General features: G+C 45.6%; 1 protein-coding gene across 1 annotated transcript in view; it reads left to right on the forward strand.

Moving 5' to 3' along the window:
* sema4ab (sema domain, immunoglobulin domain (Ig), transmembrane domain (TM) and short cytoplasmic domain, (semaphorin) 4Ab) overlaps positions 1 to 12,385 on the forward strand; it is a 375,735-nt gene that overhangs the window by 123,616 nt on the left and 239,734 nt on the right. Inside the window, exon 2 of the mRNA XM_056298286.1 lies at positions 9,084 to 9,244. Within this exon, the coding sequence (XP_056154261.1) occupies positions 9,084 to 9,244 (161 nt within the window). The remainder of the gene's footprint in view (positions 1 to 9,083; positions 9,245 to 12,385) is intronic.

A 12,385-nucleotide genomic window follows, 5' to 3' on the forward strand; every position in this document is an offset into this window, starting at 1 on the left:
GTCGGTTTCAGGGTTTGTTACGTGAGCTGTTTATGCTGCGGCCGTTCCCTCCGCCGTCTTGCCGGAACTCCCCCTCCCGAAGACAGTGTTGCCGATTATTGCTGCTTCATCGAGTCCGGCCATAGTCGGATCTGACGAGACCGGGGCGCGAACCCCGATCCCCAGTGGGCAACTGCATCGACACAAAGCCGATGCTTAGACCGCTACACCACCGCGGACCGACTTTGGCTTTTGACGGACGAGTCTACCGAGGAGCTGCTTCATCATCACTGTTTCTGGATGCCATCATCTCATCAGACACTGCTGCTCAGGGACGTTTTTTGTAACTCCAGGAGGAGGTAGGAACAAGTAAAGCACACCAAATGGAGAGCAATTTTTTTATTTTGGTACCCCCCCCCCCCCCCCGAGTACTTGGGTTATGTTTTTTTGGTTCTTGGGCCCAAGGGTCCAAGACAAACCTTGTTCAAAGGAACTTGCTGTTTTTGTCTTCATGTTTTCTGTTACCTTTGTAAATATATTTCCCTTATTCTTCAAAATCAGTGGTCACGTGTATGTTTGTTTGGATTGGAGGTATTCTGTCTCCCACTACCAATCTCCTTACCAGTCCGAGTGAAAGATGAACCTAGAATCTGAGTGAACCTGTAACCAGATTTCCTGAAGGATCTTGGGTATAGGATACTTCATGAACCCAGATTGAGACACTGCAGATACCAAACCCAGGATCACCAGCATAGATACCCCAACACTAGGGGAAGGTGACACAAAAAGGTTCCACTAAAGTGAGCAAAAAAAAAGAAAATAAAAAAAGGCCAGGCAGCATGGTATCATTTTTTGAGGGCAGGACATCAAGCTAAAGAACTACTTACCTACCAGAGATTGAGTGAGCACAGAATTGCATGCATCCAATAAAAACGGAATAATTTCTTTTTTATTAGCAAGAATATGATTGAAAATGATGATTCGAATAATGAGAAAAATTACTACCATCATCAAGTGATTCTGGAGAATGTTTGCCTATTTACAGTTTAGTTTATGAAATTGTTATCTAAAGATATATGGCAAAATACTCCATTAAACTGTGGTGGTCATTGCAACATGAATCCATCCATCCTTCCGTCTATCATCTATGCCAACTTATCTTGGTCATGGTCCCAGGGGGTGCTTGAGCCTCTCCCAGCATGCATGGGCCGCAAGACTGGATCAACCCCTTAACTGGGTGCCAGTCCATCACAGGTTGAACACAGACATATAACCTCTCACATTCTCACCTAAGGAAAATTTAGTGAATCCAATTCACCTTGCCTACATATCTTTTTAGTGAAGGATCAACACTCAAAACTTGCATATGCACCGAACAGGAAAAAGTGTACATTCAAACATACGCATACATTCATGCATACACCATATCCTGTGCACTTTCCCTTTATAAGTGCTATATTACATTAGTCATTTAGCTGACGCTTTTATCCAAAGTGACTTACAATAAGTGCATTTAACGTAGGAAATCAGAACTACAAATCAGAGGTCATAAGTGCATCTTCTCTCTAAACAAGCATCTAAGAGCAACATCAGTGTGAAAGAGCATTAAAGTAAAAGTGCAAGAAAGATTTTTTTTTAAATGAGTGAATACAATAAGAGCAAGTAAGAGGGTAGTAGTTCCTGATGAGGTGAGTTTTCAACCTGTGCAGCGACTCCACTGCCCTGACATCAGTAGAGAGTTCATTCGATTCTGCTGATCGACCCGCAGCCGTATCGATCAGCAACAGGGGCCTCTGAACGATGGGGCAACCAGGCGTCCCGAGGCAGCACAGCGAATTGGTCGGGTGGAAGTGTAGGGCTTGAGGATAGGAAGGAGCTGTTCTTTTCACTGCCCTGTAGGCTAGCACCAGAGTCTTAAATTGGATGCAAGCAGCTACTGGGAGCCAGTGTAGGGCCATGAGAAAGGGAGTTGTGTGGGAGAACTTAAGACGGTTGAACACCAGATGAGTTGCATCTTTCTGAACAAGCTCCAGAGGTCTGATGGCCGACGCCGGGGCATCAGCAAGAAGAGAGTTGCCGTAGGCCAGCCGGGAGATGACCAGAGCCTGGATTAGCACCCGTGCCATCTCGTCGGTGAGGAATGGGCGAATCCTCCTGATGTTATAGAGGAGAAATCTGCAGGAGCGAGCAACTGATGCAACGTTTGCAGCAAATGACAGATGATCATCCATGATCACACCGAGATTCTTTGCAGTCCGAGTTGGCATCACCACGGTGTTGTCAATGGTGATGGCCAGGTCTTGGTGCGGGCAACCTTTCCCCGGGAGGAACATCAGCTCTGTCTTGTCCAGATTGAACTTGTGTCACCATCCACTCCGAGATGTCAGTCAAGCACACAGCAATGCGGGTCTCTACTTGTGTGTCAGAGATTGGAAAGAGCAAGATCAGCTGGGTGTCATCGGCATAACAATGGTAAGAGAAGTCATGTGAGCGAATAACAGAACCCAGGGATGTCGTGTACAGGGAGAAAAGGAGAGGACCCAGAACTGAACCTTGTGGAACGCCTGTAGTCAGTCTGTGAGGCTCTGACATAGATCCCCTCCATGTCACCCGGTAGGAGCGACCCGTCAGGTAGGATGCAAACATTGAGAGTGCAGAGCCTGTGACACCCAGCCCCTCGAGGGTAGAGAAGAGGATTTGGTGGTTCACTGTGTCGAACACAGCTGACAGGTCCAGGAGTATCAGGGCAAAAAAGAGAGAGTTTGCTCTTGCAGCATGCAGCGATTCTGTCACTGCAAGGAGGGCCGACTCTGTCAAGTGACCCACCGTGAACCCAGACTGCTTGGGGTCCAGGAGGCTGTTCTGGTAGAGGTTTGAAGAAAGTTGGTTAAAGACAGCACGTTCGAGAGTTTTGGATAGAAAGGGTAGAAGGGAAACCAGTCTTTAGTTTTTGAAGTCAGAGGGGTTAAGTGATGGTTTCTTGACAAGGGGGGTGACTAGCAGTCTTGAAGGCAGATTGAAAACATCCTGCCTGGAGGGAGGTGTTGAGGTGGGTTAGAAAGGGAAGGAGTTCAGGTGCTAGACTGAAGAAGAGGGGAGGGGACCGGGTCAAGGGCGCATGTAGTGGGGCGACTGGATGTGATGAGGTTGAGGACCTCATCAGGGGAGAGGGGAGCGAAGTGGGATAGGGTGGGACATGGACAGGTGAGGGAGGGTGCAGAGGGTGGGCTAGTGCAAGGAGCGCTAACCAGGTGGTGAGAAAAGGAGAATCTAATGTTGTTTACCTTCTTGTCAAAGAAGTTAGCGAAGTCATCAGAGAGAAGAGAGGAAGTAGGTGGGGGTTGAAGACGAGGAGGTTTCAGAGTTTCTTAGGATTAGAGACAGAGGATAGGATTTTACAGCGATAGAAGGCAGCTTTAACACCAGAAAGGGAGGAGGACAAAGTGGAAAGAAGAGATTGGAAGTTAAGAAGGTCTTCTGGGAGTTTGCCTTTTCTCCATTTGTGCTCTGCCACTCTTAGACTCCGTCTGTCAGTACGTACTGAATCGGACAGCCAAGAGGCAGGTGGAGTTCGGCGTGCAGGCCTGGAGGTGAGGGGACAGAGATTGTCCAGAGAAGAGGAGAGGGTAGAGAGAAGATCTGTAGCAGTGTCAGGGGGTAGGAGAGAGAAATATTCAGGTATACGGAGGATAGAGGTAACAGAGGAAGAAAGATCAGTGGCAGAGAATGGAGGTGCCTACGCGTGGAAACCATGTGGGTAAGGGGAGGGGCTGAGGGGGGAGAAGAGAAGGAGAGAGAGTAAGACATGAAATAGTGGTCAGAGAGCTGGAGGGGATTGGAAATAGGACAGTGTCTAGTAAAGATAAGGTCCAGCTGGTTGCCGGCGTTGTGGGTAGGAGGGGAGGCTGAGAGGTGAAGGGCAAAGTAGGAGAAGAAAGAGAGAAGAGGATCTAGCTTGTCAGTGTGGATGCTGAAGTCACCGAGAAGGATAAGTGCAGAGTCATCAACAGGGAAGTGCAAGACAAGTATGTCAAGCTCCTCCAGAAACTCACCAAGTGGGCCTGGTGGGCAGTACACAACCACAATGGTTAAGTTTGACTGGATAAGCGACAGTAACACCATGAAATTCAAAAGAGGGCGGAGAAAATTGTGGAATGGAAACAGAGTATTTCCATTTCGGGAAGATTAGCAGGCCAGTACCACCACCCCGCCTCCCAGCTCTGGGAGTGTGAGAAAAAGAGTACACATCAGACAGAGCTGCGGGTGTGGTAGTGTTTTCTGGCGTGATCCAGGTCTCAGAGCAAGAAAGTTGAGGGAGAGCAAGGATGCATAGCCTGAGATAAACTCAGCTTTTGGCACCACAGACTGGCAATTCCAGAGCCCTCCCGTCACCACTTGCTCAACGTGAGTAGAGAGAGTGGGATAGATGACATTGGTAGGGTCACAGCGCCTAGGAGTGACCCAACATCTATGCGAAGGAATGCGAAGGAAACACATAGTCTATACTAGGTACACAAAATACAGATGACTGACCGGATCCAAAAAGAGCAGTCCTTGCTTGACGAAGTCTTGGCTTGAAAAACTCTTGCTTGCCTTTGTTCACTCTAGCCTTCGTTCAACCTAGACTTGTTTTCCCTCGGCTTGTTTGCCTGATGCTACGCTTGGAAGCAGTGATTTAAAGAATGCTGATTGCTAATTGTCTGCCAGGAGTGCAGGCCACACCCTGGCAACTTAACACCCAATTGGCCAAAGAGCTAAACTGAAAATAGGCCTATTGCCCAGAAACTGGTCACTTATGTAAAAGTCTATCAAACCTCACACAAAACTATTAAAACTGCAAATAGCAAGCTACCAATGAATATATTTATAATCTAAAAGGATAACTAAGTCAAAACAGCTAGGCAACAAGAAATATTTAAGGACACGCTAGGTGAAAAACAGCTACAGCTAGAATAAGACAGCTACAACTAGAATACGATCCCACTAGAAACCAGCAGAAGTCCTACAGAGAAAAGGACTAATACTCAAGCAGTGGAATAAGACTAATAGCAACTTGTTGAGCGAGAAAGATGAAACCTACTCTATTCTAGATGAACCAGCAATTCAGAATCACTCCAGAAGTTAAAATGCACAGATATAGCAAAACGGCAGTCAGTTATATCAAAACAGCAGTCAGTTATAGCTAAGGCTGGGTGTTTGTCACGGAAAATATTGACTAAAGTCATGGAGCAATCACGGCAAAGTTGTAGACAATCACGGAAAACTGAAAAGAAAGAGGCAGAAATCACGGAGTGTTTTAAATAGCTTGAATGTATTCAATTAACCAAGAGATCTCATGCACAGTAGTGGTAAATTATTGGAAAAAGTCAACGCGGTCAGGTCTTAGCCCTGCACTGCCTTCTTCCTGCAGCTTTTCCCCTGTTTCTCAGGGGTCGCCACAGCAGATTTTACAGTTTCCATCGGTACCCTGTGAGGGCACAGCACCAATGCTGGCCTTTCATAATGTGGGCCTCAACTGATCCGGTATGGTCTTGTCTATCTGCATACTGATTTGGCAAAAGTTTACATTCGATGTTCTTCCTGACACAACCACTGACCATGTGGATAGGGACACAGGTAAAGTGCTGGATGCTATCTCTGTACTCATGGACTTGCACCCATTCCTGTCGCCATCTGAGCCTGCACTGTAAGTGAGTTAAAATTGGTTGTACATCAAATTTGAGGCCAAAAAAATTGCTGCTCACTGGTGAAAGGTAGCTGCCACTGATGGGGAGAGGGGACACAAAAGCTTACTCTGTTTGATGCCAGTATAGTGGGCATGTCAAGGAGACTCCAACAGGGTCACTTCTGATGGCGAGTCAGATTTTTGCCTTTTCATTAACATTTACAAACACTTGTTATTTTCCAAGTAGAATGAATAAAGAAAAGTAGGCTTGTCTAAAGTTGTCCTAGAGCTCCTCGACATTTGTAATATTGCTGGGTGTGAAGTTGCTGAGTCTCAGGACAAGTGGACTGAGGGGTCATCTATTTATGTCTGCCTCCTTGCTTTTTAAAGCAAGGTAATGCATGAGTTGGGGTTGCTTGTTTTCAGGTGCGGCCAGAACCCGAGGGCTTGGTTTTGAATGGCATCGTAAAAGGGATATTGACCTTATTCTGTCCTACATGCAGTATGTGGAGCTTTCCTCTGTACCCCTAGCATAGTTAACAGGACTCTCCATGCAGGGCCTCTGCTAGATGCTTTTTCCTATTTGGAAATTAAGATTGTGTTTAAACCCCACATCTCACTAACAAAAAGTAATGTGAGTTTGATAATTGCTTGGACAGCTTTACCCTAATTTGGACTGCGGTTTCAACTTTTCGTTTTTTTTTTGTTTTTTTTTTCCGGATTTTTTTCACCCTTTTTTCTCCCCAGTTGTACTTGGCCAATTACCCCACTCTTCCAAGTCATCCTGGTCACTGCTCCACCCCCTCTGCCGATCCGGGGAGGGCTACAGACTGCCTCCTGCGATACACGTGGAGTCACCAGCCGCTTCTTTTCACCTGACAGTGAGGAGTTTCACCAGGGGGACGTAGCACGTGGGAGGATCACACTATTCCCCCCAGTTCCCCGTCCCCCTCGAATAGGCGCCCCGACCGAACAGAGGAGGAGCTAGTGCAGCGACCAGGACACATACCCACATCCAGCTACCCACCTGCAGACACAGCCAATTGTGTCTGTAGGGACGCCCGACCAAGCCGGAGGTAACACTGGGATTCGAACCGGTGATCCCCTTGTTGGTAGGCAATGGAATAGACCGCTATGCTACCTGGATGCCCCTTCTTTGGTGTTCTTACCTGGATTATTGAACTTGCATCAGGACTCTATGTCAGCTCAGATGCTATATCAGCTGGAAGTGATTCAACAGCACTGAGAATAGTGTTGTCTGACGCTGGGGAGTTAACTTGGTCAGTGTTAGCCATCGTGTTAGCACCCTTAACATGTGTAGTAAGCATAGTGTGTAGTTATAATGTAGTACTCAAAAAGATGTAGTAAATATATATATATATATATATATATATATATAAAGTGCATCCGGAAAGTATTCACACTCCTTCACTTTCCCCACATTTTGTTATGTTACAGCCTTATTCCAAAATGGATTAAATTCTTTTTTTTTCTCATCAATTTACATACAATACCCCATAATGACAAAGTGAAAAAGGTTTTGTAGAAATTTTTGCAAATTTATTAAAAATAAAAAACGGAAATATTGCATGTACATAAGTATTCACACCCTTTGCTATGACACTCAAAATTGAGCTCAGGTTCATCCTGTTTCCACTGATCATCCTTGAGATGTTTCTACATCTTGATTGGAGTCCACCTGTAGTAAATTCAATTGATCGGACATGATTTGGAAAGGCACACACCCGTCTATATAAGGTCCCACTGTTGACAGTGCATGTCAGAGCAGAAACCAAGCCATGAAGTCAAAGGAATTGTCTGTGGACCTCCGAGACAGGATTGTATTGAGGCACAGATCTGGGGAAGGATTAAAAAAAAAATTCTACAGCTTTGAAGGTCCCGAAGAGCACAGTGGTCTCCATCATTCGTAAATGGAAGAAGTTTGGATCCACCAGGACTCTTCCTAGAGCTGGCCGCCCAGCCAAACTGAGCAATCGGGGGAGAAGGGCCTTGGTCAGGGAGTTGACCAAGAACCCGATGGTCACTCTGACAGAGCTCCAGCATTCCTCTGTGGAGATGGGAGAACCTTCCAGAAGGACAACCATCTCTGCAGCACTCCACCTATCAGGCCTTTATGGTAGAGTGGCCAGACGGAAGCCTCTGCTCAGTAAAAGGCACATGACAGCCCGCTTGGAGTTTGCCAGAAAGCACCTAAAGGACTCTCAGACCATGAGAAACAAGATTCTCTGGTCTGATGAAACCAAGATTGAACTCTTTGGCCTGAATGCCAAACGTCACGTCTGGAGGAAACCGGGCACCTCTCATCACCTTGCTAATACCATCCCTACAGTGAAGCATGGTGGTGGCAGCATCATGCTGTGGGGATGTTTTTCAGCGGCAGGAACTGGGAGAAAGATGAATGGAGCAAAGTACAGAGAGATCCTTGATGAAAACCTGCTCCAGAGCGCTCAGGACCTCAGACTGGGGCGAAGGTTTACCTTTCAACACAACAACGACCCTAAGCACACAGCCAAGACAACGAAGGAGTGGCGTCAGGACAAGTCTGTGAATGTCCTTGAGTGGCCCAGCCAGAGCCCAGACTTGAACCCCATTGAACATCTCTGGAAAGACCTGAAAATAGCTGTGCAGCGACACTCCCCATCTAACCTTACAGAGCTCGAGAGGATCTGCAGAGAAGAATGGGAGAAATACCCCAAACATAGGTGTGCCAAGCTTGTAGCTTCATACCCAAGAAGACTTGAGGCTGTAATCGCTGCCAAGGGTGCCTCAACCAAGTACTGAGTAAAGGGTGTGAATACTTACTATGTACATGCAATATTTCAGTTTTTGTATTTTTAATAAATTTGCAAAAATTTCTACAAAACCTTTTTCAATTTGTCATTATGGGGTATTATATGTAGATTGATGAGAAAAAAGGGAATTTAATCCATTTTGGAATAAGGCTGTGACATAACAAAATTTGGGGAAAGTGAAGGGGCGTGAATACTTTCCGGATACACTGTATGATTATTTGTTCCCAACTGGAACAAAATAGGTGATGTAGATACAAAAGCACCATTGTTTTATTGAGTTATTGAGCAATTGCCTGGGAGCTCAATATCTTCTACTCATCACACCACCAGAAGTCTCCAGTATAATGGCTTTTAAGATGCCTGGTCTATAGATAAATCTAATAAATAAATAACTCATCTTTTTCCCCATATTGCCTTCTTATTTTGTAAACCTTGTTCAGAGGAATGTGCAGTTCACACTTGCAATATTTCTTTACTTTTGAGACTAGAAATAATTAGAAGGATACAAAGAAGAGCAAAGGCAGCTATACAGCAACAACCTCACACACTGATCAAACTGCTTACCTGTGTTTTGAGTTGACTACTGATACATCTGTTTACAAGTGTTATCTGCTCTACATCAACAGGTTCCGCCTGGAGGCCTCTGACCCACTTCAGCAGCCCCAGTATCAGCAACACTACCACACTGCTGCTGAGTGAGGATGGAAACACGCTGTTTGTGGGAGCCCGGGATGCTATACTATCACTGGATATCAGCAAACAGGATGCAATTGAAATAAGAAACAAGGTGGGAAGTGTTTTCTAGCTGTCTAACGTACCCTGACTTGATATTTCCAGTTGATTTTTTTCCCCATTCAGTTAATATATCTGCACTGTATGAACTTAAATGTGATATTTTGTCCTGGAATTATAAAATTTATAATTACAGAACATTTTTTGTTTATTGCAAATAGGCTGTAAATCTTGCTGAATAGGTAGGAGCCATTTTATTTTGTTGTTCACTTTTATGTACTTGGGGAAGCGGGCATAGGTGCAGCCACAGGTATTGTACTGGAATCTCAGGGTAATGGGAACGAACGGGTGCTGCTGACTGGAGAAGCAAACAGTTTTTTGACCATGCTCGGATGAACATGTTGGATTGAGTATACAACTTTATTCTGTTTTCTGGAAATGGTTTTGATTCTACATATGTATTATGGTGCAAGTGGTAAGCTCAAAATAAATGAACTTGTTGCATATATGGCAGACATGGACATTGCAAGCATTTGTCCAAAACTCTTGACCCAGTTATCAATCCCTTAGAGTTTTTATGTATCTGGCCAATTACCCCACTCTTCCAAGCCTTCCCAGTCGCTGCTACACCCCCTCTGCCTATCTGGGGAGGGCTGTACACTACCACATGCTTCCTCCGATACATGTGGAGTCGTCAGCCACTTCTTTTCACCTGACAGTGAAGAGTTTCGCCAGGGGGACGTAGTGCATCGGAGGATCACGCTATTTCCGTCCCTCCCAAACAGGCTCCCCAACCTACCAGAGGAGGCACTAGTGCAATGACCGGGACACATACCCACATCCAGCTTCCCACCCGCAGACATGGCCAATTATGTCTGTAGGAACACCCGACGAAGCCCAAGGCAACGCAGGGATTCAAACCAAGATCCCCGTGTTGGTAGGCAACAGAATAGATGGCTACGCTACCTGGACGCCCCATGTTTAAATATTTAAAGTAAAATGTTCCCACTCTTGTGTTTAGTTGCATAACTTTAACTGCATTTCTTGCAGAAAGCTTAAAGTTTGATTATTTCAAAGCTCCATCAGACATTTAGCCATACTCAAGATCCATCCATCCATTATCTTAACCGCCTATCCTGCACTCTCAGGGTCATGGGGATGCTGGAGCCTATTCCAGCAGTCATTGGGCGGTAGGTGGGGGGACACCCTGGACAGACCGCCAGGCCATCTCAGAGCCGACACGCACACACATTCATTCCTAGGGACAATTTAGTACAGCCAATTCACCTGACTTACATGTCTTTGGACTGTGGGAGGAAACCGGAGCCCCTGGGGGAAACCCACACAGACACGGGGAGAACATGGAAACTCCACACAGAGGACGACCTGGGATGACCCACCAAGGTTGGACTACCCCGGGGTTCGAACCCAGGACCTTCTTGCTGTGACGCGGCCGCGCCAACCACTGCGCCACCGTGCTGCCCCCATACTCAAGATGATTATTCATAATCTTTAATCCAAATTAAATTTCAACATCAATAATAGTTTACAACAAAAAAAAAGCTGCTCCCCCCTCTCAACTTCCTCTGGTTATTGGATTGCCTATTGACAATCTTGAGTAGCCACAATTGGACAATATGAAAATAGATACTACAATGTAACAGGTTTGTTTGTTTCTCTGGTATTCAGGCACATAGAAAATTAGTTTCAGATATTAAAAAGTAGTTTATTACTACAGCCAAGATTTAACAAATAGTTGGAGTGGGGAAAAACAGTCTATGGAGCCCTTTAATTGCTTGCAAACACTATCTATGGAGCCCTTTAATTGTTGGCAAACTTTGGTTCCAAGAGTGATATCTGGAGGCTGTAGACAGATATGTTGACTGCTACTACTCAGTCTACTAGTAGACTGAGTAGTAGCAGTCAAACTTTTCTTCTTTACTTTTCTGCATTACTGTGGAGGGGGTGACCAGTTCTGCACTGCCTTGACCTTTTCAGGATGTAGAGCTTCTCCCCGCCGGCTGACCAGATGGCCCAAGTAGCTCACCTCACTCTGAAAAAGGGTGCACTTCTTGGGCTGCAGTTTCAATCCATGCTCATGGAGTTTCTGAAACACTCTTTCCAAATGTGTTTGGTGCATATCAAAGGTCCCAGAATGTACAAGCAAACATATCATCAAGGTGTATAAGCAGGGAGTCATTTACCTGAGACCCAAGACAGCGCTGCATCAGGCTCTGGAAAGTTGCAGAGTCCAAAAGGCATCCTTTCAAACTCATACAACCTTAGGGGAGTATTGAATACAGTTTTCTCCCGGTCTGCGGGGTCCGTCTCCACCTGCCAGTAGCCGCTGGCGAGGTTCAGGGTCGACTACCACCCTGCTTAATTCAATGTGGGTGAGGCATCCTTGTGGGTGAGGGCATTCAAGCACTGGTAGTGTGTGCAAAATCTCCAGGCTCCTGATTTTTTCTTAACCAAGACGAGGACCTGAGCCATGCGACCACAATCACCATGTAGATCGGGCAGGAGGACAGACTAACCTTGCACACAGGGGAGACTCACTTCACACCATTCACATATGTGGGAGAAACGACAAGACATTAGTCACACTTCAGAGATAGAGAAGGATATAACACTGAAAGAGGATAACAAAATGTTATTAATTTATAGGATATACAGTGCATCCGGAAAGTATTCACGCCCCTTCACTTTCCTCACATTTTGTTATGTTACAGCCTTATTCCAAAATGGATTAAATTCCTTTTTTTTCTCATCAATCTACATGCAATACCCCATAATGACAAAGCGAAAAAGGTTTTGTAGAAATTTTTGCAAATGTATTAAAAATAAAAAAAACTGAAATATTGCATGTACATACGTATTCACACCCTTTACTCAGTACTTGGTTGAGGCACCCTTGGCAGCGATTACAGCCTCAAGTCTTCTTGGGTACGAAGCTACAAGCTTGGCACACCTATATTTGGGGTATTTCTCCCATTCTTCTCTGCAGATCCTCTTGAGCTCTGTAAGGTTAGATGGAGAGCACCGCCGCACAGCTATTTTCAGGTCTTTCCAGAGATGTTCAATGGGGTTCAAGTCTGGGCTGTGGCTGAGCCATTCAAGGACATTCACAGATTTGTCCTGAAGCCACTCCTTCGTTGTCTTGGCTGTGTGCTTAGGGTCATTGTCGTGTTGAAAG

Source organism: Lampris incognitus, chromosome 18 (assembly GCF_029633865.1).
Source record: "Lampris incognitus isolate fLamInc1 chromosome 18, fLamInc1.hap2, whole genome shotgun sequence".
Lineage (NCBI taxonomy): Eukaryota > Metazoa > Chordata > Actinopteri > Lampriformes > Lampridae > Lampris > Lampris incognitus.